The sequence below is a fragment of the Chelonoidis abingdonii genome, chromosome 21, assembly GCF_003597395.2.
Source record: "Chelonoidis abingdonii isolate Lonesome George chromosome 21, CheloAbing_2.0, whole genome shotgun sequence".
NCBI classification, from domain to species: domain Eukaryota; kingdom Metazoa; phylum Chordata; order Testudines; family Testudinidae; genus Chelonoidis; species Chelonoidis abingdonii.
Genome location: NC_133789.1, coordinates 6,395,294 through 6,421,387, shown reverse-complemented (window position 1 = coordinate 6,421,387; position 26,094 = coordinate 6,395,294). Strand labels below are relative to the sequence as shown.

General features: G+C 47.1%; 3 protein-coding genes across 3 annotated transcripts in view; 2 read left to right on the top strand and 1 right to left on the bottom strand.

Moving 5' to 3' along the window:
- Positions 1 to 5,904, top strand: part of LOC116831452 (beta-1,4 N-acetylgalactosaminyltransferase 2-like) — a 95,716-nt gene extending 89,812 nt beyond the window's left edge. Inside the window, exon 14 of the transcript XR_012654690.1 lies at positions 5,132 to 5,904. The gene's annotated coding sequence lies outside the window, so the exon portion shown is untranslated. The remainder of the gene's footprint in view (positions 1 to 5,131) is intronic.
- The window catches only part of LOC116831453 (beta-1,4 N-acetylgalactosaminyltransferase 2-like), a 123,597-nt gene that overhangs the window by 28,166 nt on the left and 69,337 nt on the right, over positions 1 to 26,094 (top strand). Inside the window, 1 exon segment of the mRNA XM_032791465.2 lies at positions 232 to 372. Coding sequence (XP_032647356.1) covers positions 232 to 372 — 141 coding nt within the window.
- IGF2BP1 (insulin like growth factor 2 mRNA binding protein 1) overlaps positions 17,985 to 26,094 on the bottom strand; it is a 53,270-nt gene continuing 45,160 nt past the window's right edge. The window contains exons 8-15 of the mRNA XM_032791459.2: positions 25,840 to 25,962; positions 24,655 to 24,790; positions 24,189 to 24,311; positions 23,162 to 23,278; positions 22,224 to 22,298; positions 20,386 to 20,517; positions 19,599 to 19,712; positions 17,985 to 18,266 (exon numbers count right to left, since the gene is read on the bottom strand). Coding sequence (XP_032647350.1) covers positions 18,174 to 18,266; positions 19,599 to 19,712; positions 20,386 to 20,517; positions 22,224 to 22,298; positions 23,162 to 23,278; positions 24,189 to 24,311; positions 24,655 to 24,790; positions 25,840 to 25,962 — 913 coding nt within the window. The 3' untranslated portion in view covers positions 17,985 to 18,173. The remainder of the gene's footprint in view (positions 18,267 to 19,598; positions 19,713 to 20,385; positions 20,518 to 22,223; positions 22,299 to 23,161; positions 23,279 to 24,188; positions 24,312 to 24,654; positions 24,791 to 25,839; positions 25,963 to 26,094) is intronic.

Genomic DNA, 26,094 nt, shown 5'->3' with positions numbered 1-26,094 from the left:
CTAGTTCTTCTATCACATGGGCAAGTGATCGTGTTACTATAAAGTCACTCCTTGTTGCAAAGATGTCCTGTTTTGTTCTCATTCCCTAGTTCAGATGACCCTCCTTTTCAGAATAGTTTCTGGATAAAAGGGATTTGCACAGAGCTAAGCAGCTTGTTGTGTGTATGTTTGCATATATATAAAGCTGTTCTGACCCTACCCTTCTGTGTCTTGGGGATTCCTGTTTACCAGGGTTGGTTTGCAGGAAGGAATCTTGCAATATCTCAGGTCACAACCAAGTACTATCTCTGGGTCGACGATGACTACTTATTCACCGAAAACACCAAAATTGAGAAGCTATTGGACGTGCTGGAGAGAACAAACTTGGATATGGTAAGAAATGCAAATAAATTGTTCCCTTGGAAAATGTTCCAGGCTTCTTGAAAGAGCTCAAGTGTCACAAAGGGTGCTGAGCCTTTGAAAATTGGGCCATTACTCAGTAGGGAAAAGGAATATTGCTTCTATCTCTCGAAATGTATTCCTCTGCAGAGCTGTTTTCGTTTTCTGCTTATCAGATTATGCAGGAAATCTTCATTATTGTAATAAAATACTTGCTTTCAAATGATGGGGAAAATCTTGTATGGATTTTTAGATTGACTGTGACCAGACCAGAGGTTAGTGCTATCTGGCAAAATATTCTTTGAGGATGGTGTGTGTTTTTTCTCATCTATGTTACTTGGCTTTCTTCATGCATTAGATTGGTTTCACCTTATCAAAAAATGCACCAATTTAAAATAGGCACAACCATTTGATCCTGGATATTTACTACTTAGTTCTGGGTATCTGCCTCTTTTCTGCATTTTGTTTCAATACCACTTCATAGCAGGCAATTGTTTGATGCAGTTGGTTCCTAATCACTAAGTTCACTTCTTCTGCAGTGAGATTCCTGGTTTTGTTCAAACACTAGAAATCCTCCTCTTGAAAAGTGGCATCAGTTTGTGCCAAGAGCGAGACTCTCCTTGGCCAATTTTGGAAAAACAGCTCCAATCTGGATCACAGTCTTCCCTCACCACCCATTCACCTTAGCGTAACTCGAGAGAGAATACTTACCTTAGGGCAGCAAGAACGTTCTTAAGCCAGTTGAAGCTGTTTTTGATCCCATTGAGTATTTTCTTGATTCAGAGGTTTTTTTAGAGTTTCTGAAAAATGTTTCTAAACCTTAGGCTGTGACAGTTGACCTGAGAGAGTGGACGGGTTGAGAGGATTTATGGAACAGATAACATGACCAGAAGTTTTAGGCTTTCTAATCCAATGCAAGTCCTTAGTGAAGGGTAACAAGTTTCCAATGAGAGCTGTTTGGTGCCTTGTGTGAAAGAGTAGATCTCGGTGCATTTCCCAGTAAACAACCTTCTGTGTTGCACACACAACTGGTATTTATTGGCCGCTTATCGGCTGTTTTGTCAATAGGGCCAATGAAAGAATGTACCATAGAGACAAGACTCCATGGTGTGTCTCTAGGTCAGGTGGGAGGGAGGATTGTCCTGCTTCTGCATATACTGTGTCTGATCTGGGGCCAGAACTTTGGTCTCTCTAGTGGTCCCAATCCAGCAGCTTTCACCAACACCTACACCACGTGAGTGGAAACAACACTCCTGTAGCAGAACAGTAACAATGAGACTTCAGGGGCTTGGACCAGTCAATGGAAGGGCTCTTGTTGATGTCAGCAGCTGTTAGTCCGGGCTTTGAGTCTGCCAGGAGACAAAAAGCAGTAACTGAAAAATGTGGGTGATGGTCTTGCTCTCCAGGTTGGAGGCAGCGTGAATGGGAACACCTACAGTTTTCAGCTGCTGTATGAGCAGGGTGATGACAGCGGCTGTCTGCATTTGAGATATGGCTCCTTCCACAAGTTGGAAGGGTTCCCTAATTGCGTGGTCACCAGTGGCGTGGTCAACTTCTACCTGGCCCATACAGACAAAAGCAGACACGTCAGCTACGACCCTCTTCTGCAAAGAGTAGCTCACTCAGGTAAGCCACATGCTCTCTTTCTCAGAGTGTGGGTAAGCAACTTCTTATCAGGGCCACCGACAGGGGGGACAAAGGGGCAATTGCCCAGGGGCCTGGTAGATTAGAGCCCGCACCCCTGCCCCAGCCCCAGTCTGGTGAAAGTGAGTGAGGGTGGGAGAGAGTGAGCGACAGAGGGAGTAGGGATGGAGTGAGTAGGGGGCAGGGCGTTGGAGAAGGGGCAGGACATGGGCGTGGCCTCAGGGAAGGGGCAGGGACTGGGCAAGAGTCTTTCGGTTTGTGTACTTAGACAGCTGGCGGGCAAAAAACCCAGAAAATTTCCAAATACGATAAAAGCTGATTTTAAAAAACCCGACACATTAAAAGAAATGCATCATTCGAAGTCACTTTTTGTTAAAACTTTTCAGATGAAAAGATTTCATAAAATGTAAGGCTAGAATGGAGTCACCTCATATACAGGAGGTCAAACTAGTTTATCACAGGTCACCAACACCACCGGCACAGCAAGACAAATCATCAGAATTGGACCAAGTATTCCAGCCCTCAAGAGACTAACCTGTTGTGTCACAGGTGGAGAACAGGAGGGGTTGAGGTGCATTAATGCCTAAGGCTCCTACAGGGCAGGGAATTAAGTGACAGATACCCAGATGATCCTAGCAAGTTTCTACTTTTTCTAGTGTGTTTAAAAAAAACCCCACCGAACTTGTGCATGGGTACAGATGACTCCTCACTGTGCAGGCCAGAGGGCAGTTGGCCACATTTCTGAAAAAAACAAAGCCCTCAGATTATTTTGGGGTTAGAGAAAATCATTTCTCCAGAGTAACTTTACACAAGGTAGCTGGTGGGGGGCTGAGATCGGCACTAGAGAGGCAAAGACCTCGAGTGGCAAGAAAGCAGAATTGCTGTCTTAGTGCTGCTGCATGAAGGTAATTGTCCTTTGCCTCCTTGCATTGTGACATCTAATTTGGCCGTTAATTGCACAGGTGTAAATTGTGACCCAAGATGTGAGGGCAATGGAGGATCAGGCCCATAAGCCTTGCATAGCACGGCTCACTCTGTGTGTTAACCCATTAGCTCTGTGACTCTACATGGATCAAATACAGTTGAGAGTGCCTCCCCTAGGACCAGCCCTCGGCTGATGTAAACTGGTGTGGCTCCACTGAAACCAGCGAAGCAATGCTGAGTGATAGCAGCTGTGGCTCTCATGTGCTCTGCATAAAGTGGTACAATCCACTGCCATTTAGGCTTAAAAGCCTGATGTATCCAAGCCAGTGCTGGACACTGCTGGTGCCTTAGGTTCTCCTTTTTGGTTCTCAGACCACCCAGACTACTGTGGTCACCCACCACTCGATCTTGGGGTCTGATTTTATTAAACCATCACAGTTAAAAAGTCAATGTAAAATCAAAACAAGTCCTTCTCCCTCTCCACAGCTGCTTCAGCCTCTTGCTGGGCTCAGATACTGCTGCTTGGCATCCCTTAAGGCAGGGGTCTAAAACTGTTTATCTTAGGGCCAGTGCCAGTCCTCAAATCCTCCCAGCAGGCCAATGTCACTCATGCTGCCCAGAACCTGCCCCCACCCCCCAAAAAAAACTCTGCTCCCCACCTGCCTAAGGCTCTGAGATGGAGTTGGGTGGCGGGGGAGGAGGTCTGGGGTAGGGGATTGGAGTGCAGGCTCTTGCAGGGAGTTTGGGTGCAGGAGGGGTTGGGCTCTGGGAGGGAGTTTGCTTGTGGGAGGGGGTCTGGTGCAGGCTCTGGGATGGAATTTGGGAGCTGTGGGTGTGGGGAGGGGGTGCAGACTCTGGGAGGGAGTTTGGGGGCTGGGGGAATGTGGGGAGGGTATGCAAGCTCTGGGAGGAAGTCAGGGGTGCGGTGCTTACCTGGGGCTCCAAGGCAGGGTAGGCCAGGGGGCTTCTGCACACTTCTGCTCCCAGGCACTTCCGCCGCAGAAAATCAGGAGCACCATGCCACGATTCATCTCATAGACTACTATGAAATGTTTGCAGTTAAAACAGGGAAACGCCACAAAAGATTAGTGTCATCCATGTTAACACTGTGGCTAGACTCCACAACGGGCATCTGCACTGCACTTTGAGGTGATTTTAGACATACTCACACTACCAGGGCTCAGAATCGCTGCATACAGGCATAGGTGGTGGCACAGGCTTCAGCATGGGCTTCGGGCATGAGGACATACCCTGGAGTGCTAGTACAGCCTGGGTTGCTGTGTCTGACACTGCTATTTCTAGCCACGCTAGCACAGGTTTGGCTTTCCATGCTGCCGTCACACCTTGACTGCATTGTACACATACCCACAGAGATTCGATTCTGCTAGTGTCCACAAGTGAATGGACCTGGTTCTCTAAGCCAAGCCGTAGCATCTTGGTTTTAGATTCCGAGGACCCAGGGTTCAATTCCTTTACATGGAGAAGTGATTCAATCCTGAGTGGGCCATACAGAGCCTTGTAAAATAATTTCACAGCCATTCTTTGGGAAATGCAGGGTCACTTAATTTTGCTTTTCAAATTTTTTTTTTCTCCTCTCCAGAATATTTCATGGATGGAGTGGGCATCTTGCTTGTCGGTTCCTGCAGTCATGTTTCTATTGGTCACCAAGCACATAATCCCGCATCTGAGCCCAACCTGACTAAGGTAGAAGACCAATATAAAAGGTTCCGGACCAACACCCAAGCACAGGTCAAATTTAAACTATCTTTGCACTACTTCAAAAACCAACTGAAATGCTACTCAACAAGATAACCCTTTTACCCTGCCATTTGCAGTTTCTATGGTAAACTCCCTGATACCCATGGCAGGCGTACGCTCTGGGCTTCAGCCTGATTGCCTTATTTGTGCCACACTGGATGCCTTCCTTTTGCACCTACCTTTCTATAAACTTTTTAATGGGCTGAATTTGGGATTCTAGAATCGCTTGGCCCAAACTTCAAATGGACAATGCAGTCATGCGTTATCTGCACTCGGGTCCTGCTACAAGCCTTGCAATGTTGTTTCCTCATAGGGTGAGGCAGCTTGGCTACTACTGAGCAAGATTCTTCGTGGTCCTGCACTGTGTCGTTTCCAGCCAGTGCAGAGTGAAGGTGGGTGGGGCGGAATTCCTACTGGTTTGTATCAGGTAGCACTCCACATCCTCCCTGCATTTGAATGGATTATCAGGGATGCACAGACTGTCTGATGTCCTTCTTGGTGGAGTAACTGGAACGTTTGTTCTCAAGTTGAGTGCCAAAAGCACAATGATTTTCATGTTTAGACTGAAGAGCTTGGTGTATCCTAAATGGAGTTAGTATGTTGTCTATGCAATATTTGTTGAGAATTTCTTACAGTTACTCTTTACTTAAGGACCAGAGTGGGAATGTTGGAAACCTGGCTTAGTTAAGAAGCTTTCACTTAAGAAGAGGAAAATGCAAACTCTCCTAACTGTCCTGCCTGAATGCAGTCCACGTTCACGTGACCCAAGTTCTTTTCATCTGCTAGCTTGTGGCCTATGTGAAATGGTGGAGTTCAGTTCCTAGTGGGCAGCTAACCACAACATCAAAAAACCCCCACCATTACCACAGTGGTGGGACCTGGATGCTAATCTCTGCCAAGAAGTAAATGCCTCAAGCAGACCACGGGTCTTACACATCAAGGCCCTATACTTCTGGCGAGATGAGAGAACTGGGCCTTGGTATGAAATGTTCTGACATTGGGTAGGCAAATGACCCAGGTTTGATTTTTGCTCAGCTGTTTTGTTAGCTCCTCTCTGGGTGTCTTGTAGCCTGTGAGCTCGTTTGGTCAGGGGCTCTCTCTGTTATGATTGAACAGCACCCACTGTGATCGGGGTTCCTTTACACTACTGTGATGTGGATAATTAAAATACCTTATTTGAGTTGAACATTGACTCAAAAAGAGAAGTTTCCTCATGGTTCTGAAAAGTCCTTCTATCCATTCATGCAAGAGCTGAAATTCTTACCCTGATCTACGCTTGGGCGGTGGTGGTGGGGAGGCAGCTACGAGAATAGTGTAGTCAAAGTCGACGTATCTTAGATCAAATTAAAATTACTTACTTCACATCCTCGTGGCGCTGGATCGACCGCTGCAGCTCCCCCGTCGACTTTGCTTCTGCCTCTTGCACTGCTGGAGTTCAGCAGTCGACAGGAGAGCGATTGGGGATCAATTTATCGCGTCTACACTACACATGAGAAACTGATCCTTGATAGATTGATTGCTACCTGCTGATCTAGCGGGTAGCATAAGCATACCCTTAGTGCGCTGTGTCCCCCAGGGGTGACACTCAGAGCTTTCTACATAATGGTGATTAAAGGGATTTTCTAGTACACTTACTATCCTTTTATAATTAGGTAAGAGATTGTGTATTCTCATTGCTGCAGTGTTCTTCTTAACAATATTTAAGGTGGGTGCTTTAACAGCTACCACAAAAAGAAAAGGGCCCTGCTTGAAAGCCAGCCCTTACTGCTGTCCGAGAGTCTGGGTGTGAAATAACAGTTGAGGTGCATAATGATACCTCATGATTCTAAAGACAACTTCAGTTGTGGCAGCAGAATACAAAGCACTAAGTTAATATGGATAGGGAGGAACCCTGTACATACTTGCTCCAGTTTTTAAACTTGAATGGCTGCCACAGTCAGTTCCTCAGATTCACTTTATTACTGGAGCACCTCGAAGCTCCAACCGAGATCACAGATTTAGGGCCACGTTTTGCTAGCCTCTGTACAGATGCATGGTGTGAGACCATCTCTGCCTACAGAGCTTACAATCCAGGTGGAGGAGATGGGGTGGGAGAAAGGCAGCATTACTGAGTAAGCGCTTTGGTGACCACGAGTGTCTGAATTTTTGCCAGCACTAATGTTCTTGGAATGCGAAGTAACACCCAAGGTTTTGAAAAGTGACATGACTTTGGGTGACCCAGTGAAGGCTCCATTTCTAAAGGCTATACTTCTTAAGAGTGGGTGCTCGGTGCTTTCTGAAAACCAGGCCCCTTGAAGATGCCTTCCACAGCAGGCCCTCAAAATCACTAGCCACTTCTCTCTTTGTACTGCAGTAGCACCTGGAAATCCCAGCTCTGACTGGCCCTTCAGGGTGCTAGGCACTGCCCTGGAGTCTCTGCAAAATTTTTGTTCTGAGAGTGTTTTCTCCCAAAACCCTATGATCTGAACCTCTGTATTATCTAAATTCCTTCCTCATCTCTCATGTATCTCATACGGGAGGACAAGGAAAATCCACAGGTGCAGATAATAGAGAAGAGACCCCTGGCAGGGCTCGGAGGAGGATGCAGGTGTGCTCCCAGCTGTGAGGGAGGCCACATTGCTGCTGAATGGCTCCTGCCATAGTGCAGGGACGAGTGAGTGGGGCCGACCCCTGCAGGCGCATGGTGCAGTCCTGACACGCCGGAGTACTGGCCAGGGGGTTCTGTTCTGTCCTGCATCTTGCACCTGCAGGAATCGGGAACCCTCTGCAGCCCCACTGTCATGGGAGTGAGTGAGCGGGGCAGAGCAGAGACCCCCTGGCCTGGACTGCAAGGAGGCCGCCATGTGGAAGGCTGCTCAATGACACTTGCCTGCTCAATTATCCCAATTCCCGAGGGGTCAAATCAAATCCAGATTCCCCATGCTGTTCAGTGAATCAGGAGTAAACTGTATTCAGTAACAAAGCTGTAACACTGCAGAGAGTCCAGCGAGGCATCTGTGATAGTGTGAGGCATGCAGGTCTGTTAAGTCCATGCTTGGAGTCATAGCAGCACCCACCCATCCACTCCTCAGCCTCGCTGACCTCTTTCTTTCTCCTAAGAATGGAGATAAACACACACAGGTGCAGTATAACTTTTTTTTTTTTTGCTTTATTTTTAAAAACGAAACAGTGGAGTAAAGCGGTTGTGGCAAAACCTAGCTGGAAGAAAAATGGAGCCCACGTCCATCCACAATCACAACTCCAGATCTGAGCCAACTAACCTGCCTCACAAAAGTACAAGGTAAAGAACACGGAGCAGTAGGGGAAGGGAGAGAAAATAAACAATCAACCGAAGGGAGGAAAAATATCATTACAGTCAAGTACAACTTTTCGATGGATAGTTTGAAATTGCATTGGATCGGTGACTGGCGGGTGGGGTGGGGAGCAGCACTTTGTTCCACACACCTGTTTGAAGAACTCAATCAGGTGGACTAGCTACTCCCCGTGTTCCCCAGTTTCAGGCATGAGGGAGTACAGAACAACATGGCAGCTGACTGGGGATTTCAAAACCAGGATAACTGCGATATGGATTAGTTCTACCTCTCTATCTGCACATCTGTGTATTGAACTGTCTTAAGCTTCAGATGATCATGTAAGAAGTCACTTTAATCACACAAGCCATTCCTGTTTGGTTGTTACTTTTATAATCCAGCCCTGATTGCTTTATCATTAACACATGCTGAGCACTGGTAAAAGTGAACCATCCAGATTTCACACCACCTAAAAATACTTCCCCGCTTCAAAAGGGACACCATCTAGGGTGCAAAGCAATGTGGTCCGAATGGCAACTGAATGCCAGTCTATGCAAAAGTGACCAGTCATCACACAACCAAAGCGTCTGCTGAGACAGAGGAGCTGAGAGAAGTTGTACGGCTCACAGAAGTAAATATCAAAGTTAGAAAGAAAAAAAGTAATGGAATATTGAGCATTTTAAAAAAAATTAGTCACAACTGAACAATTTAGCACTGCTGAAGTTTGGAACTTTTACAACTAATGAACACATTAAAGTGAAAAGAAAGCCCATAAATTCTATTTTTTTTTTTTTAAAAGAACATTTTTTCTTTGGAAAAAGAGAGTAATTTTTTCCTCTACACTACAGCATGTGGAGTTGCCACTACCTATTTTATTCTATTGTCACTAAGAGGTAGATAAACAAAAATGAATTGGTTATATATAAGGTCATGTCCCCTTGTTTGACATGCAGTGAAGCTAACGTACTGCATGGGCACTGGCAGTTTAAGGAATAGCCGGGGGCTTCACCTGGGGGAGGAGTGGGTTTAATCAATGTGGAGTGAAACAGATTTGTAGTTCACTGGAAGAGATCTGATTAAAGGGACAGTGCCAGATTTTATTTTTTTTAATGGGCGAGAAATTCATCCTTAAAGCCAGTGGAGTTTAGTTTGGGATGAATTGGGTGTATCTTTAAAAAGCATAATTTCCTTAACTCTTAACACACACTAAATAATTTTGTAAAGACCAGCTCTGCCCTGATTTATAGGCCGTGTAGTCCTATTCATTTCCCAAGATGTTAAATCTAAAGCGATTTCAGCTAAGAATCTAATTTGTGTTTCATTAATGATTTACTTTTTGCACTGTGGTCTGTTTGGCTGCTGTTTAGAATCAATTTAAGTTTTCAGTTCCTTCCCCACCAGCACGCCTGCTGCTGTTTTTCAAGTGATTAAATACTTTTTTTAAATTAAAGATTCCAGTAGAAATTTGTATCGGTGGGAACAGTTCTAGTTTGGCCAAATATTGCTTTTTGGGTCATAAAACCAATAGTGTGGGCCTGTGTTCACCTGACACCATCCCTTTAATCATTCACCATTGAAGATCTCCGCTCCTTTAACTGGTATACTGCACAGTTTACACCCTACCTGCTGCCTTTGGGAATGGGGACAATCACCTCTGTGGTGAGACGGCGTCAGGCTTTTTCTCCCCTTCCACAGGCCAGCTTTGAAAGCTGCCCAGCTTTGCCCGCCGCCGCTCCTGCTGTGTCACAAACAGACCGCATGTCTGAGAGGTATTAATCTTGAACAAATATTTAAAAAATTCTGTAATGTACAATAAAGCAGCAGGGTTCAAATGCATATTTAAATTAGGGATGGGCTGACTTTTAAAGAGTTCTGATTATCACCCTCCCGGCCGGATGTTTAGCTGAACCTCAGGGGCCCAGGTGGCACCACAGCTGGTATGTCCTACCCTTCCCAGGCCCTGGCTCCCACAAACCTGCTGTGTCATTTTGACTCAGCAAGCTACTCCACCTTCTCTTACCAGGTCTCTTGGAGTGGAGGGGTGGCACTTTCTCCCTCCTTCCCAGTATTCCTTCAGAGGAGAGCCTGAGCCCTACCTCTGATGCAGCAGGAGCCAAAGGATCAGCTGCTGGGTTTGTCTTAACCGCCACAGCATTGGATTTCAGAGGTTCTTGAGAGTGCCCAGGGGGAAAGTCTCCATGAGGTTGGCGGGATCTGACGTACATTGACTGGTGTCTATTTTATGGTGATGGGATAATCATCGCCCACCAGAGAGGCTCCCATTGCACCAAAGCAGGCTTCTTAGTCAGACTCCTAGAAATGAGACGCCAGTAGTGGAAAAAAAGGAGCCATCATCTGTTCTCCTGCTTCACCAGCAAGAAGATCCCACACTGACCGGGAGGGGTAGTAAACTGCCCAGCCACTCCTTCTCCCTCCAGGAAACCTACCGCTGCGGAGGATGGAGGGAGACCCTTCTCTGAGCTTTCAGAAAAGGTTCTGTTCAGGACTTATTTCTGAGGCTGGGCAAAGCTGCAGGTTGGATATGCCCATCCTCTCCCATCTATCATTCAAATCTTATTGTAAGGTTTGAGGTAGTTAGCACATGTAAATTTCAAGCTTGCAGCACCTGCATGTTTTCAGGAATAAAATGATTTGAGAGCCTCTCGCTTATTTCATTCACTCTGTATTTTACAAACTGACTTAAAAAAAGGGGTGAGGGCAGGTCCGATTCAGCCGAATCCTAAACAATACTGTAAGGGTCTGCTCCGAAGCCCACTGCAGTCTTTACTGACTGCCAATGGGTTCTGGATCAGAACCTAAGGCTGGGATTGCCAAAGGAGTTAGACATCTGGGCCAATATTTTCAAGTCACTCACCTTGACACTGGAAAGGGCCTGATTTTAAGACAGTGCTGAGCCCCTGCCTTCTGAAAACTGGGTCTCCTCTAAGATGTCCCAGCTTGGACACCCAGTAATTGTGGCATCTAAAAAATCGCAAGTCGCTTCTGATAATTTTGGCCTTCAATTCCCTAGCAAAACCCCAGCTGAAATTAACAGTAGCACTGCTGCTATGTTCACAGGCCAACTGATTTGTTCATTTCTTCCAGACCAGTCTCAAGAAGAGAGTGAATTAGAGTGTCAAAAACATTATCTGTGCCCTCTCAGGAGCATACGTGTTTCACAGGATCGCACCGATTTCATTCAAAAGGAAAAAAAAAAAAAGGAAAAAAGAAAAAAAATAAACCTCTCGGTTACTATATGCTTTAAAAAAAAAAAAGAAAGTTCCAAAAAAATTTAAAAAAAGCCTATGAGGTGTGTACCATTTCAAGGGAACAGTAAAGCAGATCCTATAATTTAAAAAAAAAAATTTTTTTTTTAAAAATTAAATTAAAAAACAAGTCTTCAACTGTCTCATACCAAGTCTGCGTTTCTGATATTTTTTTTCCTCCAGAATCTAAAAATAATCAAAATATTTGGAGTTAAATGTTTAAAAAAAAGACTTTTCTGGTACTATATTACTAATGTTTACTGTCTTTTTCTTGCTAAAAAACCAAACCAAAACCAAAATCTAATGCCCAGGAAACATAAAATGTAGCTTAAAGGCAGTTTCTTTTTAATATTTACACTGAACTTTAGTCTATTTTAACTCCTTAAAAACCTTCCAAGTATGTCAATTTGGTTAGGTTGCAATTATCACTGCCAGCAAAGGAGCACATCGTCTGCCATAGCTGCTGAACCATAGCTATGTGTTTTTAATTGCCAAGAAAGTGTTCAGAGCTCAGAAGAGAAAAATACTGCGCAGGTTGATTGAGTCATTTTTGCCCCTTGCTGAATGGCATGACAAGATTATGATAGCACTAGGTAGGTGAACCCAAAACTATAGTGGTGTTTTAGTTACTCCTAATAATACTTTGCACTCTGTATGGCACTGAGGATTGCAAAGTGCTTGAAAAAGATTAATTTGTTAATCCTCACAACAGCCCTGTGAGGTAGGTATCATTATACCCATTCCACAGGTGGGTAAAACTGAGGCACAGAGAAGTGGATTTTTTTTTCCTTGCCCCTAGACCACAAAGCAAGTCAGCCACCATGCTGGGCACAGAACCCTGTCTTCTAACCACTAGACTGCACTGCTTCCTCCTTTAAATTCTACACCTTGGAGCTACCTAATGCATTGGAGCCTCCCCCGTCCTCCAGAATGAACCCAGATTCTGTCCCACTTTTTATTCCCCTCAAGTTTAAAACCTAGGGAACATTTTCAAACCCTTTGAAAAGGATCTACAGAAACCAAACCAACCAAATTCACTCTTAGTAGAGGAAATGTGCATGCTTGAGAAACTCTGCTTCTTCTGCTATCATAAAAATGAAGCGCCAGCTCAGAAGAGATGAGATATTTCTCTGCTCCTCACCCTGTCCAAAGCCAGCCCTGCCTCTACAGAGGATAATGCTCCTGGTAATACTTCCTTTCTGATTTCAAACCTAAAGATCCTGCCACTTAACAAGGGTTTGCCTCCAGGGCTTCTGGTGCCTGTTGAACTTTAATAGGCCTGTTGAGGGATTGTTCATGTTTCTTTTTAATTCTTGGTTGACTAGAAATGTATTTGCATCATCAGATCCCTTTTCCTTGTTATTCATTTAGGCCTGGGTTAAAGCTCAGTCAAGTCTCCTTCCACTGACTTCATTGGGCTTTGCAGCTGGTCCAAAGGGCTCCTTGCATAACACTGTAGTCTAGCCTGGTGCCAGAGAAATACAGTAGGTGCATAGTACAAGAAACTGCACAGGACAGGCCTGTTGCTTACTGGGAATAACTTCACTGATACTCAAAGCAACTCGGCTATGCAGAGTTCTGCACTGGGAGACTTAGCTCTCTCTGAATCCTTAAACAAGTGCCTAAGTCCCATCAAAGTCAACAGGACTTAAGCCTGTGTAAGTGCTTTCCTGAATCAGGGCCTCAGGGAGGACATAAGTGATTTGCATAAGTCCACGATGTAGAAACAGAATTCAAACTCAGGCTATCCTAGCTTCTTAGCCTGTCCAGAAACTACTAGGCAATGCTTTCTTCCTTAATGGAAACTTATTTCTAAAGCATTGATCCCAGCAGAGTAATCACAACTGATCTTAAAAGAAACGAGAGGTGACAAAGATGCCCCTTGAACATATAGAAAAAGTATTAAAATGGTGCAATGCTTCTAAACATTTTATGGGGTTAGGGCTGTATTATGGAAAACACCAGAGGTTCCCACTGAATAATCAAACTCTGGGTAAGTGGCAGGACCCCCTCAATAGAACACTGCAACAATCAGATTTACAGTACTGTGGGTTTGTTTGTTTTTTTCTCTTGATGATACAGTTTGAACCAGTTATCAAAAATGCTTGCTGTTGGAAAATACAATTCACCGATGTCTGAATAAACTGTTCTGTGAAAGTCTGTAAAAGGTAGAGCCAGAGATTTAAAGAAGTAGGGAACCATTTTTCGTAGGACAAGATGATTTGATTTTTTTCTTTTACCTGCATTTGTCAACTGCATCGACTTGAAATCTATTCCTGTCTTTCCTGTCTTGTAACTTTCTGTCTTCAGAGGAGACAGGTGCAAGGAGTCAGAAATGAAGGCCTTGACTACTCAGATCTTCCAGTGGTAAAAAGCAGAATTAGCATCCTGCTTTCTCCTCACTCGGGCTTTGGAATGTGTCACCCACTCAAGCGAGATTTTTAACTCTTGCTTTGTTTGACATTCCCTGTCTCTACAGAAAAAGGGTCATTACTTCTTTAAAGCTGCATACATTTAGGGGCTTTGATCCAGCGTTCTTCATGCACCCAGAATTCCCACTGAGTTTTGGGGGCACGGGACGCAGGTTCAGCCTCTTTAGAATGGATTTTACCACCACGGATCTTTTAACATGACATTCTAAAAAAAGGGTTAATTTCTGCAGGTACAATAAAAAAGTAGCAAGATGTGATTAAAAATGTGAACCTTTCTAATAGCGATAGCTGAGTTCACATCTCTCTCTCTCTATTTTTTTTTCCTTGTTGTCTGCATGTATAAAATTTTGGCTCCCATTTCTCTCTCTCTCTCTTTTTAATTATTTGTTTATCCTCGGTAAAACTGAGGCAATCTCTGTAAAATACTTAAAGCATCATAGTGGAGAAGATGGTCTGATGCTGACTATTTAGATACACAAGGCCAATCCATTTGGGTTGGATAGTGAAGTATTTATAGACTACTTGGAATTACCACAGCGGGCCAAATTTGTGAAACATACCAGTCACCCCCTCCACGTGCCAAATTTCATGGCTGATTTCAATGGCTAGGAATTATTGCTTGATAGCAAAATCCATTCTACTCTCTTGCCCTTTCATGAAATGTTTCTAATCTAAGGCTTTTTAACAGTTTGGGTACCTGACGGCGTTGGGTTAAGCATAGACTTTATTCCAATGGCTAGTTAAAAAAAACAAAATTCCAATCAAAAAAAGTTGGTGGGTTCTAACCATCAAAATCCTAGATAAATTTCTACAGCCAATCACTCTTGCATCACGGTGAAATTAACCACCCTGCTTTAAAAGGCCAAAAATCAGCAGCTGCCATCTTTTCCACTATGTCTGAAATTTCTGTCGTTCTCAATAGAGAGCTCATAACACTTGGTTACCTGCACATAACTCCTGGCTCATAAGAAATTATGAAACGTAACTTCTCTTTTCATTAAAAAAATAAAATATTCAAGACTATCAGCTTTTATATAAAATATCAGCAAGCCCCAAAAATAAAACAAAAAACAATGGCTGAGGTAACTTCATACCTTGAGGTAGCTTTTTTTTTTTTCTCTTTTCTTACTCTTTTTTTTCCTTGTTGCTAAACACACACAGCAATACCTGACTTTCCCCACATCTTCTTGTTGTTGCAATGTTTAAAGGACAGTAACTGCTTGTATGTTCCCTTTATCAAAACTAGCAAGCATTCCTGCAGCTGCGTAATCCAAATTCAAAGACGGTCATAAGTCAGGCTATGTCTACACTATGCGACAGCAGCTTATGTAGCCAGACCTGGGCTAGCATCTAGCTAGCTAGTATGGTGAAAAATAGCAATGAAGATAGGGGGCCATGCACCTCAGTGTGGTCTCCCTCGGTATGTACTTGCATTGCTATCCTGTGCCACTGAATCTTCACTGCTATTTTTAGTGGTGCCAGCTAGCTTGAAGCTAGTGTGGGCACGCCAAACCAAGCTGCAATCACATCTCTGATTGCAGTGTAGCTATAACCTAAGCAAGATGTACCAAGGAATGCACCAGCAGAACAAAAGGTCTGGTCTCCCCTACAAAAACAAATCAATGCAAGGGTGGTTCCCGGCTCCCTTCTCAGAGCCTAGATAGATCATCAAATTCCAATAGCCCCGCCATCCTCTGGCTACACAGGCAGAGTTGTTCTCAGTTATACTCTGCTTCTCCAAATTCTCCACTGCCCTGCACTTCGTGAGGGCAGAATCAGTGTAAAACGCTACCAGATCAGAGCGGCCACGATTGCACAAGGGCCGAAGGCAACGGAATACCAGCACCGCTGACTCCCGTGGATTTAACTCTGCTTTTACACCGGTGTTATGGAGTGCAGCTTTGTAAATCTTGAGTTAAACAACAGACTTCAATGGAGTCTCTCTGGATTTACCCTGGAGTCACAGAGAGCAGGAGCTGACCCCTATAAATCCTCCTGCTTGTACTGAAGTCACTTCCACCTGACCTCACTGGTGCAGGCTTGGGCCTGAAGGCTGCCTATCCCCAGCTTGTTCAGTGCTGTGTGGGTGAAGGGTAAAGCAGCACTTCGGGGGCTGCTTTCAGCTCATAAGCCATGCCTAGGGAAGACGAGACCTTGCCCTGCCTCTAAGATGCCATCACAGCAGTTACTGTCCCTTCCAAATACTCACATAAAAATCATTAAAATATATTTAAAATATAAAAATCCACATAAGAGTGACTGGATTCAGTAACCATATTACATTCTTTTGACGTATATATTTGGTTTTGTCTCATGAAAAGAAGGTGTTTTTTTTACTGCAGAAAAGTTTTGCTTGAGGGTTTACATTTTTTTTTTTTTAAATGTGCCAAATTTCAGGAATTCCTCCACCACCTAGAGAGACTAAAGGGAAAAGTAAAAGACAAATAACCCCAGGAGAGTGTATTTGAATTGGAATCCTTGTTCCTAGTTAGCTTATAAACCTTCCCTGGGTGTTTTCAAAGATTCTATCCTTTTCTGTTTAGGCTGCAATTTTCAGAGGCCAGTGGGAATTGGGTGCTCAAATCCCATTGGATGCCTCCTGTCTACAGTGAGGTCAGTAGGTGCCTGATGATGATTATAATACCTAGATTTTATCGTCAGTAAATGTCAAAGCATTTACAATGTCAAAGCATTTGTAAATGGAGAAACTGAGGCACAAACACTTCCCCAAGGTCACCCACCAGGCTACTCGCAGAGGGGGGAATAGAACAGGAGCTCTCACCCTTTTTCTTTCTGAAGCCCCCTCAACATGCTATAAAAACTCCACGGCCCACCTGTACCACAACAAATGTTTTTCTGCATATGAGATCCAGGGCTAGAGTTAGGGGGTAGCAAGCAGGGCAATTGCCCGGGGCTCCACACCACAAGGGGCCCCATGAAGCTAAATTGCTCAGGCTTCGGCTTCAGCCCTAAGTGGTAGGGCTCAGGGCCCCAGGCTTCTGCCTCATGTGGAGGGACTTGGGCTTTCTGCCCTTGGCCCCAACAAGTCTAACGCTGGCCCTGCTGGGCGGACTCCCTGAAACCTGCTCACTGCCCCGCAGAGGGCCCCAGTCCCCTGGCTGAGAACTGCTGGAATAGAATACAAGTGTCCTGTCTTAGTGCAGTGATCTATCCACTAGAAAGCACTGCCTCCCAGGCGTGAGCCTGTCAATTCTTTTCTGTAGGAGCTTCCAGGTTTTGGCCTCTCGAGGTGTGAAGCCCTGCCTTTGGCTGGACACCTGACATTCTCAGGGTTGGTTAAAAATCCTGGCCTTAGTGTTTTTTTTTTAAATAAGATGATTATTAAATAGAGGAAGGTTTAATCCTGTTTCCTACAAAGCAATTTTTTGGGGTGGTGGTGGGGGGTGTCATTGTTTAAAAGAGGGAGGGACCAGAACTTTTTTCCTTGGGTGATTTCATTCTTATGAACAGTGTCACTTGGTAGGATGGGGCGTCATGCCTGGTTCTTTCCAGTGCTGATCACCCAGAAAGGTTACTGTTTAGGTTTGCCTGTGCTAGGGTTAGCCTTGGCATTTCTCCCCAATTCTGCAATCATTTCATAGGCTTAGTTTAAAAATTAAAATTAAAAAAAAAAAAAGTCATCCTGGAAAATGTAGCTGCTCTCCTGTCTTATAAGGCTTTGCGAAGTCATTGCACTGAGTTTGGTACACAATGGAAGAAAGTTCTCTCTCCTCCATCATGTTCTCGGATGTTCTAAGACTGATCAGTGCAGGATTCTGGTGTTATCCAAGTTCATTTTGTTCTAAAACCTTCACCCACACTAGATTTTACTGCGAATAGGAGTAGAAACCATCCTATCTTTCAGAATTTCTAAAATCAGCACTAAGAAAAGTTACTTTGCTCTAAGAATTTTTTTGTTTTTTTTGTTTTTAAATCAGTCTCATTTCTATGTGTAACGTGATGGCCAGAAAGCCGCACCCTGGAACTCTTCTACGAAGGGTACGAGGGCACCACAAGTTTGGGGTGGACTGGCCCACAAAAGTCAACTTAAATGAGCATCTATGTTGCATCTGCTGCAGTGCGGGGGGTCGTGGGAGGGGACGGACTATTTCAAATTTTAATTGCTACGCACCAGATTCACTGCAGCGCTGTGGCAAAGGATGGTGGAACCTCCATTGCTAGGCGCTGGCCAATCACAGCAGCAAGAGGATGTTGGGGGTGACACACACCACAGCACATGTTGCTTCATTTAAGCAGCCTTTGCGGCACATAGATTGTTTAGCTAATTGATCTTTTTTTTTTTCCTTTTTCTTTTAAATGTAGGCATCTACCTTGGAAGCCAATCAAACTGCCTTTTAATCTCAATCTGGTCATGAAAAGTTATCATCTGTCTACGGTAACTGATTCCCAGCCACTCTTAAGCCTGGCATCGACTCATTCACTTTCCAATTTTTGTCACAGTCGTCGCGTGCTAGCTGCTCTTATTTCCTCCGTGCTTGCGTCTGACCGCTCTGTCCTTTCTGATGCTGCTGTTTCACTTGGGCCAGGATATCGCGTATCTTGCGCTGCGCCATCTGGGGGAAGAGGAGCCGCAGCAGAGTTAGCAAGAGGCAGCGTGGTCTGGTGCTCAGAGGGCGGGACTGGGCATTAGAAGATCCTGCCTCAGTGCACTTCATCGTTCCTCGCCTCCCCTTTTGTCTCTTTAGACTAGTGGTTCTCAAACTGTGGGTCAGGACCCCAAAGTGGGTGGTGACCCTGTTTTAATGGGGACACCCAGGGCTGAAGCCTAAGTCCAAGACCCACCACACAGCCCTGGGTGTCAGGGCTCAGGTTACAGGCCCCCGGCCTGGGATGAAGCCCAGGGCAGCGGGGCTCAGGTGGGCTCAGGCTTCAGTCCCCCTGCCTGGGGTCGTGTCATAATTTTTGTTGTAGAAGAGGGTCCTGGTACAATGAAGTCTGAGAACCCCTGATTTAGCCTGTAAGTTCTGGGGCAGAGCAGGGACTGTGTCTCACTCTCTGTCTGTACAGCCCCTAGCATAATGGGACGCTGATCCTGGCTGCTACAGCTGTACGGCAGAAGAGAGAGAGCGAGTGGTGGTTGCAGTTTGGAACGTAATATATGTTAGTCCAGTGGTCTCCAATCTTTTTATGCCCAAGATCACTTTTTGAATTTAAAGGCAACCCACCCTGCTCACTCCACCGCGACCTTCATCGCTCACTTTCCCCCTCCCTCCCTCACTTTCACCGGGTTGGCGTTCAGGAGGGGGTGCGGGCTCTGGGCTAGCTCTTTGGGGCTGAGACCATGTCCAGGCCGTTGGTTACACAGTCTCGGCACGAGGGGGCCTCAATTCTGACCGGACCTTTGGGGGCCTCTCCAATACAATATTAAATAAATAAGTCTAGTAAAAATTCTCATCCTTTCATTGGCACCTTCCACCGGAGGATCTCCAAAGCACTTTACGACCATTACTGAGCTAAGCCTCAAAAAACTCTGCAGCTAGGTTCCATTACCTCTGTTTTACACATGGGGAAACTGAGGCACAGAGTGGGGACATGACCTGCCCATGGTCACACAAGGAGTTAGTGGCAGAGAAAGAATGAGAACTCGGGGGTCCTGCGAAGGTGATGACTGATGTCAATTCATTTCTTTAGGAACTTGTCTCTTCTGGTCTTAGCCTCTGTTGAGGCTCAGAGGTTCCCTCTGCTGGTGGTAGGTCACTTCAACTGTAGGACCACGGACTACCCTGTTCTCTCCCCTCAGTGATGGTGCATGCACAGATACAAACGCACAACTGCAGGCAGCTAGCAGGACTTTACAAGTTCCCATCTGCCTCCTGCATTCTCTCCTCTTCCTCTCCTCCCTCTCAGCACAAGCCCTGCACAGGGAGAGATTCCTTTCTCCATACCTGGCTGGCATAGAAGTGTCCAATGATTTTTACGATGACTTGCTCGTTCTCATCAGGAGTCTGGTCCCGCGGCACCACCACCTCTGCTGCCGTCAAGTTCTGCAGTTCGTTGACCTACAGGAAAGCAGCAGAGCCCATTCGGTTACTGCACCATTTCAGGAAGAAGAATTTAAAAACAAAAACAAACCTGCCCCCCCGTATTTCGCATTTCTCCAGTTGGCAAAAAATAATAAGAATAAAAAAATCACTCTCCACCACCACCCTGGACTTTGCATGGAGCTCAGAATGCATCAGAGCCGCCCTCCTCACAGGGGGACGGTAACTAGGACTAGCTTGTAAAATCAAGGATGCTCACAGACTGGCTGTGCTGACTGCCTCCTCTCTGCCTTCGTACTTGTCCAGGAGAGCAGCAATTGAACCTTGGATCTTGGGATAACCCCACCTCCTCTATGGCCCCACCCTTGCTTCACCCTCTCCTGTGGGTTACCAGCTGTTTCTTCCTTGAGCCTGACCTGACCCTCCTGCTTTCCACACTGGTATGTGGGAGAACAATCCCCTGCTAGGTCAGTAGAGGAGCTGGGAAACAGAAGCACCAGCAAAAATCCCCTCCAAGCAATAGTCTTGACCCACATCAGCCTCACAGCATCCCCTCCTCTCTTCCCTCAGAGACGGCTTCCTAGCCATGACAGCCAATCCTCAAAAGCTTCCACACCTGGGGATGAACCAGCCTCCTAACTCCGTCTCCCTGCAGCCCTGATTCTCTCTCTCTCTCCTTGCTTTCACTTACAGTTTTGCCTCCTTTGCCGATAACTCTCCCTGCGGCCGAGGCAGGGACTCTAATGTGCGTCTCCAGCTTCACTTCTTCTTTAGGCCCAAAAAAGTTTTCCTCCTTCAGTTTGCCGTAAATTCGTCCTTGTGCCTGTGAGAGGGGGTGGGGAATGTGGTTAAACTTGGCTTGTGATCTCTGGATCTCCTGGGGCTTTTTCTCCCTTTGGCCTCGGGGCACAAAGTTATGGATGGGGCCAGACCAACCTGAGCTCTGGTCTCCTTACACTATTGCTAGCTAGAACAGCAACCGGGAGATAAACAGGGAGATACAGTCATGCAGCTCTCTAAGGCTGGGGGCTCTCAACTGGGTGGGCAAATAGGTGTCGGGGGCTTGCATGGGAGGGGGAACCCACTAAAGAAAATGGGATCCCAGTAAGGAAATGGCTGAGAACCACTGCTCTAAAAAAAAAGCCTCAAGAAACAAAATACTATGCTGCCCAGACACCATGGCGATGGGTGCCCATGTGAGAGAGGGAGCGACACTACACTCAGGAATGCCAATCCCAGGATGCATGGCCACCCAGACCTCCTACCCTTTTCTACATAAAGTTATAGAAATGTGGGGCTGCAAGGGACCTTGAGAGGTCCTCTAGTCCAGCTCCCTGAGCTGAGGCAGGACCAAGTGAACCTAAACCATTCCTGACTGGTGTCTGTCCAACCTGTTCTTAGAAACCTCCAGTGATGGGGGTTCCACAGCCACCCTAGGTTACCTCTTGAAGTGCTTAACCATCAGGAAGTTTCTCTTAATATCTAACCTAAATCTCCCTTGCTGCAGATTTAGCCCATTACTTCTTGTCTTACCTTCAGTGAACACGGAGAACAAATGATCACAGTCCTCTTTGTAATAAAACCATAACCTATTTGAAGACTGTTATCAGCCCCCCTCTTCTTTTCTCAAGACTAAACGTGCCCCATTGTTTTAAGCTTTCCTTCTAGGTCAGGTTTGTTAAACCTTTCATCATTTTGGTTGCTCTCTTCTGGATCCTCTTTCTAAGAAAGAGACCCCAGTGAAGAAACATCTGCTCATAGTGGCTTTGTTCAGTATGGACCAAAGCAAACTAAGAAACCCAGTCCTGTCCTCCTTGGGTCCCCAGAGTCACCTCCACGCACACCTTCTGTACATTGCTTGTAGACTGGAAGACCTTTAGGGCCTGTAACTAGGTTACTTTTCTGTTGATAAAGCACCTAGTAGAAAGATATCCCAACTGGATTAGGCCATCTGGACACTTGTGGGGATATTTTTAAAGGCACCAGGGGCTAGCTCCCCATTCTGCCTTTGAAAAATCAACCCCTGATGCTGATTAATCCTTAATTAACGATCAGAATGGGACCCTATTGATTTCATCCTTAGTCAGATTGATAGAATTTTTTCCATAAGGGGGAAGGGCCCAGGGAGGCAAAGTGACTCGCCCAAGGTCATTCAGCAAGTTAGCGGCAGGGCCGGGACACGAACCCAGGTTTGCTGACTGCCACATCTGTGCTCTAGCCACTGGACCATGCTGCCTCAGAGAACAAACACTTCACAGAGTACACTCAAAAAATAAATAATTATATCTAGCGCTTAGTGGAACCATCGCATCTCTAGCACTGGGCTTCGGCAATGTCTGCGCTGGGATTTGAGGCTCTAGTCTAGGTAATCCGTATTATGGGCCACCCCTAGCGTGTGGTTTGCAAAAGTGTTTCAAGCTGGGGAGAGCGGCACTGGTGAAGGTCACACAGGCACTAGGCAGCTACCCCCTGGGCTAAAATTCTCATGCAGACAAGGCCTGTGGGGATCGTAGCAATGGAGGAAGGAACCTTGAACTGAGCTTCTGGCGGGCCAGTGATTATAACCATGCGCACTTTGGAATCCGGCGTCTCGGGTGGTGCGATCTGAAAGGGAGAAGGGGAGACCATTTTAACACAGGAGAGGGAAGCATCAGGGGGAAGGTGGTTTCCTCCCCGCCCCATGCCCTGCTTGCTGTTGCTATTTTATCCTTTCCACTGCATTAAACAAACTGGAACGGAGGGAGATCCCAGCCTTGAGAGCACCGAGCACGCAGGATGAGCCATGCTAGTTAATTCCCAGCTGGATATAAAATCTCGGTAGGACTAGGGGGAGAGGGCTGGGGTTCTAAACTGAATCACCTCCCAAGGTCTCCAGCTCAAGGGGCATAAGGGAGATGGGCAGGGAGCTGTCATTGGAAAAGAAAATCACTGGGAATTATACTTAAGCCAGGCAGGGCTGGGTCACTAATGGGCTACGGAGCCTTTGGTCCCCTTCTATAAGCTGCCAAACAATAGAGACTGCAACCCATTGTCATCTGGTGGCTCTCCAGAGATCGACGTGCAGTGAGTTTGCCAGATCTCAGCCCAGCTCCTAGCCGACAAAGCGTCCACATCACAGAAATCACCACCACCGTTGATATTAATTGGCTCCCTTCATGTCGGCGGGACCCAGCTGAGGCCGAGGACCAGATGGGTGGCGGGGACTGAAAACAAAGGCATTGTGTGCACCGGGGGAAGCATGCAGTGGTGCTGCAGCTGTTCTGGGGAGAACCCTTCAGAGCTGCCGGCCCAGCCCTTTTCCCTGCCAGCATTAAATGTACAGCCAGCTGTTTGCTCAGAGCTGACCCGTCAGAAGGGCTAATCGGGGTCACCGGACCATTGGCTGCCTGCCTTGCAGCCGGCTGCATTTTACTCACTAAAGGTAAATGCCATTTGCGGCGGCAGCAAAGCCGCCTTGGGAAGGCTACCTTGATGGAGGCGCTCGCAAATCTGGAGAGCTGTTTAATGTGCTGTCCTTTCTTGCCGATGATCGCGCCGACTGCCTGCGCGGGGATGAAGACGTGCACCGTCTCTTGCTCTGGGGGCTGCCAGCAGAATGCTCAGTATTACCGTTAAGGGTCAAATTCAATTGGATGGATCCAAACAAAGCAAACTGCCTAATGTAGCAGGCACAAAGCTAGTGGGGCTGCTAGATGGGCAGTGTGTGTCCTCAGGATCCACGGACCGTCTGCAGTAAGCCAAAGCCAGAGCCAGAGCCAGACAGACAGACACCCTGGGTGTCAGCCGGGATCAAGCCCAGAACCCTCAACAGCGAGGATCTACTCCTGCAAAGGGCTGGGAGCCTCCTGCAAGGTGCAGGGCAGAGAGCGTACAGCACCTTCCAGGAGGAGAACGAACCACGCATTAGTAGTGGGCTCGTCTGTGCCAGCCGCCACTAGAGGGAGACACAGACACTCAGCCCGTGATTTGCACTTTGGAAGAGCTGGATCCATACAGTCATTTCCCTGATTGCAGGGAGCCCACGGCACCAGGTGCTGCTGGTCCTTCATGTTCTCTTCTTTGGAGGGGTGGGGGAGTATCTGCATTTCATCACACATCCCAGCTGTGCTGCAGCCAACTCGAGCCACTCGCTGTGTTACAAGGAAACCCAGAGGTCAAACATTCCCTTTTCGAAGGAGGTCTCCAGACCGGACACCCAAACGGACACCTGAGCTACAACGGAGTCTGACTGGAGTTCAACCCACGTCTCAGATAGAAGCCCTCCACATTCTTGGCCTGTAAAACCAGGCAACCCAAGCACATCTCTGGGTACAATAAAACCAGGCCAGGATCACAGACACAGGGCTTGGGGAATTATCACCTGAACAGCCAGCCAGAGCACGTCCAGTCCCGTTCACCCCCTTCCCGCCCCCAGGACTGCCACGTTCCTCAGTGCCTAGGAGACGCTCAACCTAAACAAGCGGAACTGAGTCAAGAACCACGGCATCTGCCTACCATGAAGGAGTTATATGGCGCTGCCCCAGAGATGCTGCTTGGAGGCGGTGGCACCGCGTTGGAAGAAGCCGGGAAGAGTCCGACAGCAGCCAAGTTAAGGCCGGGGATCAGATGAGACTGCAGCTGAGGGAATGAGAGACCGGGATAAGACAGGGAGGGAAACAGAGGTAAGTTGTTATTGGGATCACAGCAGGGGGAATGGGGGAGGCTCATGGGCATCAGGGACTGAACCTGGAAGTGGAACAAGCTGCCAGGAGCGGCTGGGAGACTGTTCACCGTCCGCTGGAAAAGAAGGTGGTGACATGCCAGGCTCACCCATGCTGCTGCTGCCAACACTGCTCGGTGCACACACCCGGTTTTCTCCCTACTGGCAGGCGGCTCCTCGGCTCCACGGTCAGGGGAGAGAAACACCAAGCCTTGGTGTCCCAAGGGGGCAAGGGGGGAAATGGCCCTCTTTGATACTCACGCTCATGGCAGCCACGTCGTTTTCGTAAGCTTCCCTCACTTTCTTCATGATCTCCTGCTCGGCTTTGCAGCAGTTCTCGATGGAGCCCTTCACCGTGATCGTCCTTTCAGGGTTGTAGAGAGTCAGATCCTGCAAACTGGAAGCAGGGGGATCCATCAGAGAGAGAGAGAAAGTGTGCCGCCGGCAGCCCCCGCACCCTGATTTGCTGCCGCCACGGCACAGCAATACCTGCACGGATCTGATGCAACATCCAGGGCTTCGTGACTCACCTTACGCATTGACCCAGGGCCTCCAAAGCTAAGAGCTGGAGCTGCTACTCTTTGAGCTTAAGAGCCACAGTTCCCTAGATGGAGCTGCAACAGACTCACATCCTCTGCGGATCGGTACCGCTGCACGACACACACACAGTGGGCTACAGTTGCGTGTGCAGAGAAATGAACCCGCTGGGACTCAGTTCTTCAAGAGAAGTTAAGGGAGCCTGAATCAAACAGGTGTCCCACTCAACGAGAGCTGTGTAATGGCGTGTGCTCCCCCACTCGCTCCCCCCCCAAATTCTGCTGCCTCCTCCTGTGTGTAGGTATTGCCATGCCGTTTGTTTATAGCTCTCGCCCCACTTCCCATGTGAATGCAACAACTCTACTTACGGGGTCAGTCAGCTCCACAACCCCCTTCTCCCACAAGAGGGGAGAGATCTCTCCCCCCGGACACTGCCCTTACTCTGGTACTGCTAGCCCCCACTTCCCCCGCCACCAGTTCCTTCCCGGTTTCCTCTTCAACCCCGCCAGGCCAGGGCTACACTTAAGAGTTATGTTGACCCAGCTATATCGCTCAGGGAGGTGAAAAAGTCATCCCCCACCCTGCCCCCCGCACAACACAGTTAAGCCAACCTAATCCCTGACATAGGCAGCACTTGGAAGAATTCATCCATCGACATAGCCACTGCCTCCCGGGGATGTGGATTCACTACAGCGATGGGACAGGTTCTCCCATCGCTGCAGAAAGGGTCTACACAACCCCAGTGAATGGGGTAATTAGCTCTCCTCAGACCAGGCTGATCTGGTAATTAGCCCCTCCAAGCCTCAGTCAGGCCATCTCTGAGGGAAACTAACTGGAGGTCCAGGGACCAGAGTGCTAAAAGCTCTGCTCGGGAACGTTTCGGGGGGGGGGAGAGTGAGAGAGACTTACGACGAGATGGTGATTTTCGTCTCCGTGTCCTGTTCCACCTTCTTCAGGTTCCGCCCCTCTTTGCCGATCAGCCGCCCCACAAAATTATTATGGGCCAGGATCTTCAAGGGAACCTCGTCAGCTCTTGAGAAAGAGGAAAGGGAATGAAAACCCTGCAATGGCAGAGGTGGGGAGTGGATGTGGCTGAGCGGGGACTTGCTAGGCCCATGGGGGAAGATCCTGTAGGGACCGGTTGGGTATATTCGAGCGGCCCAT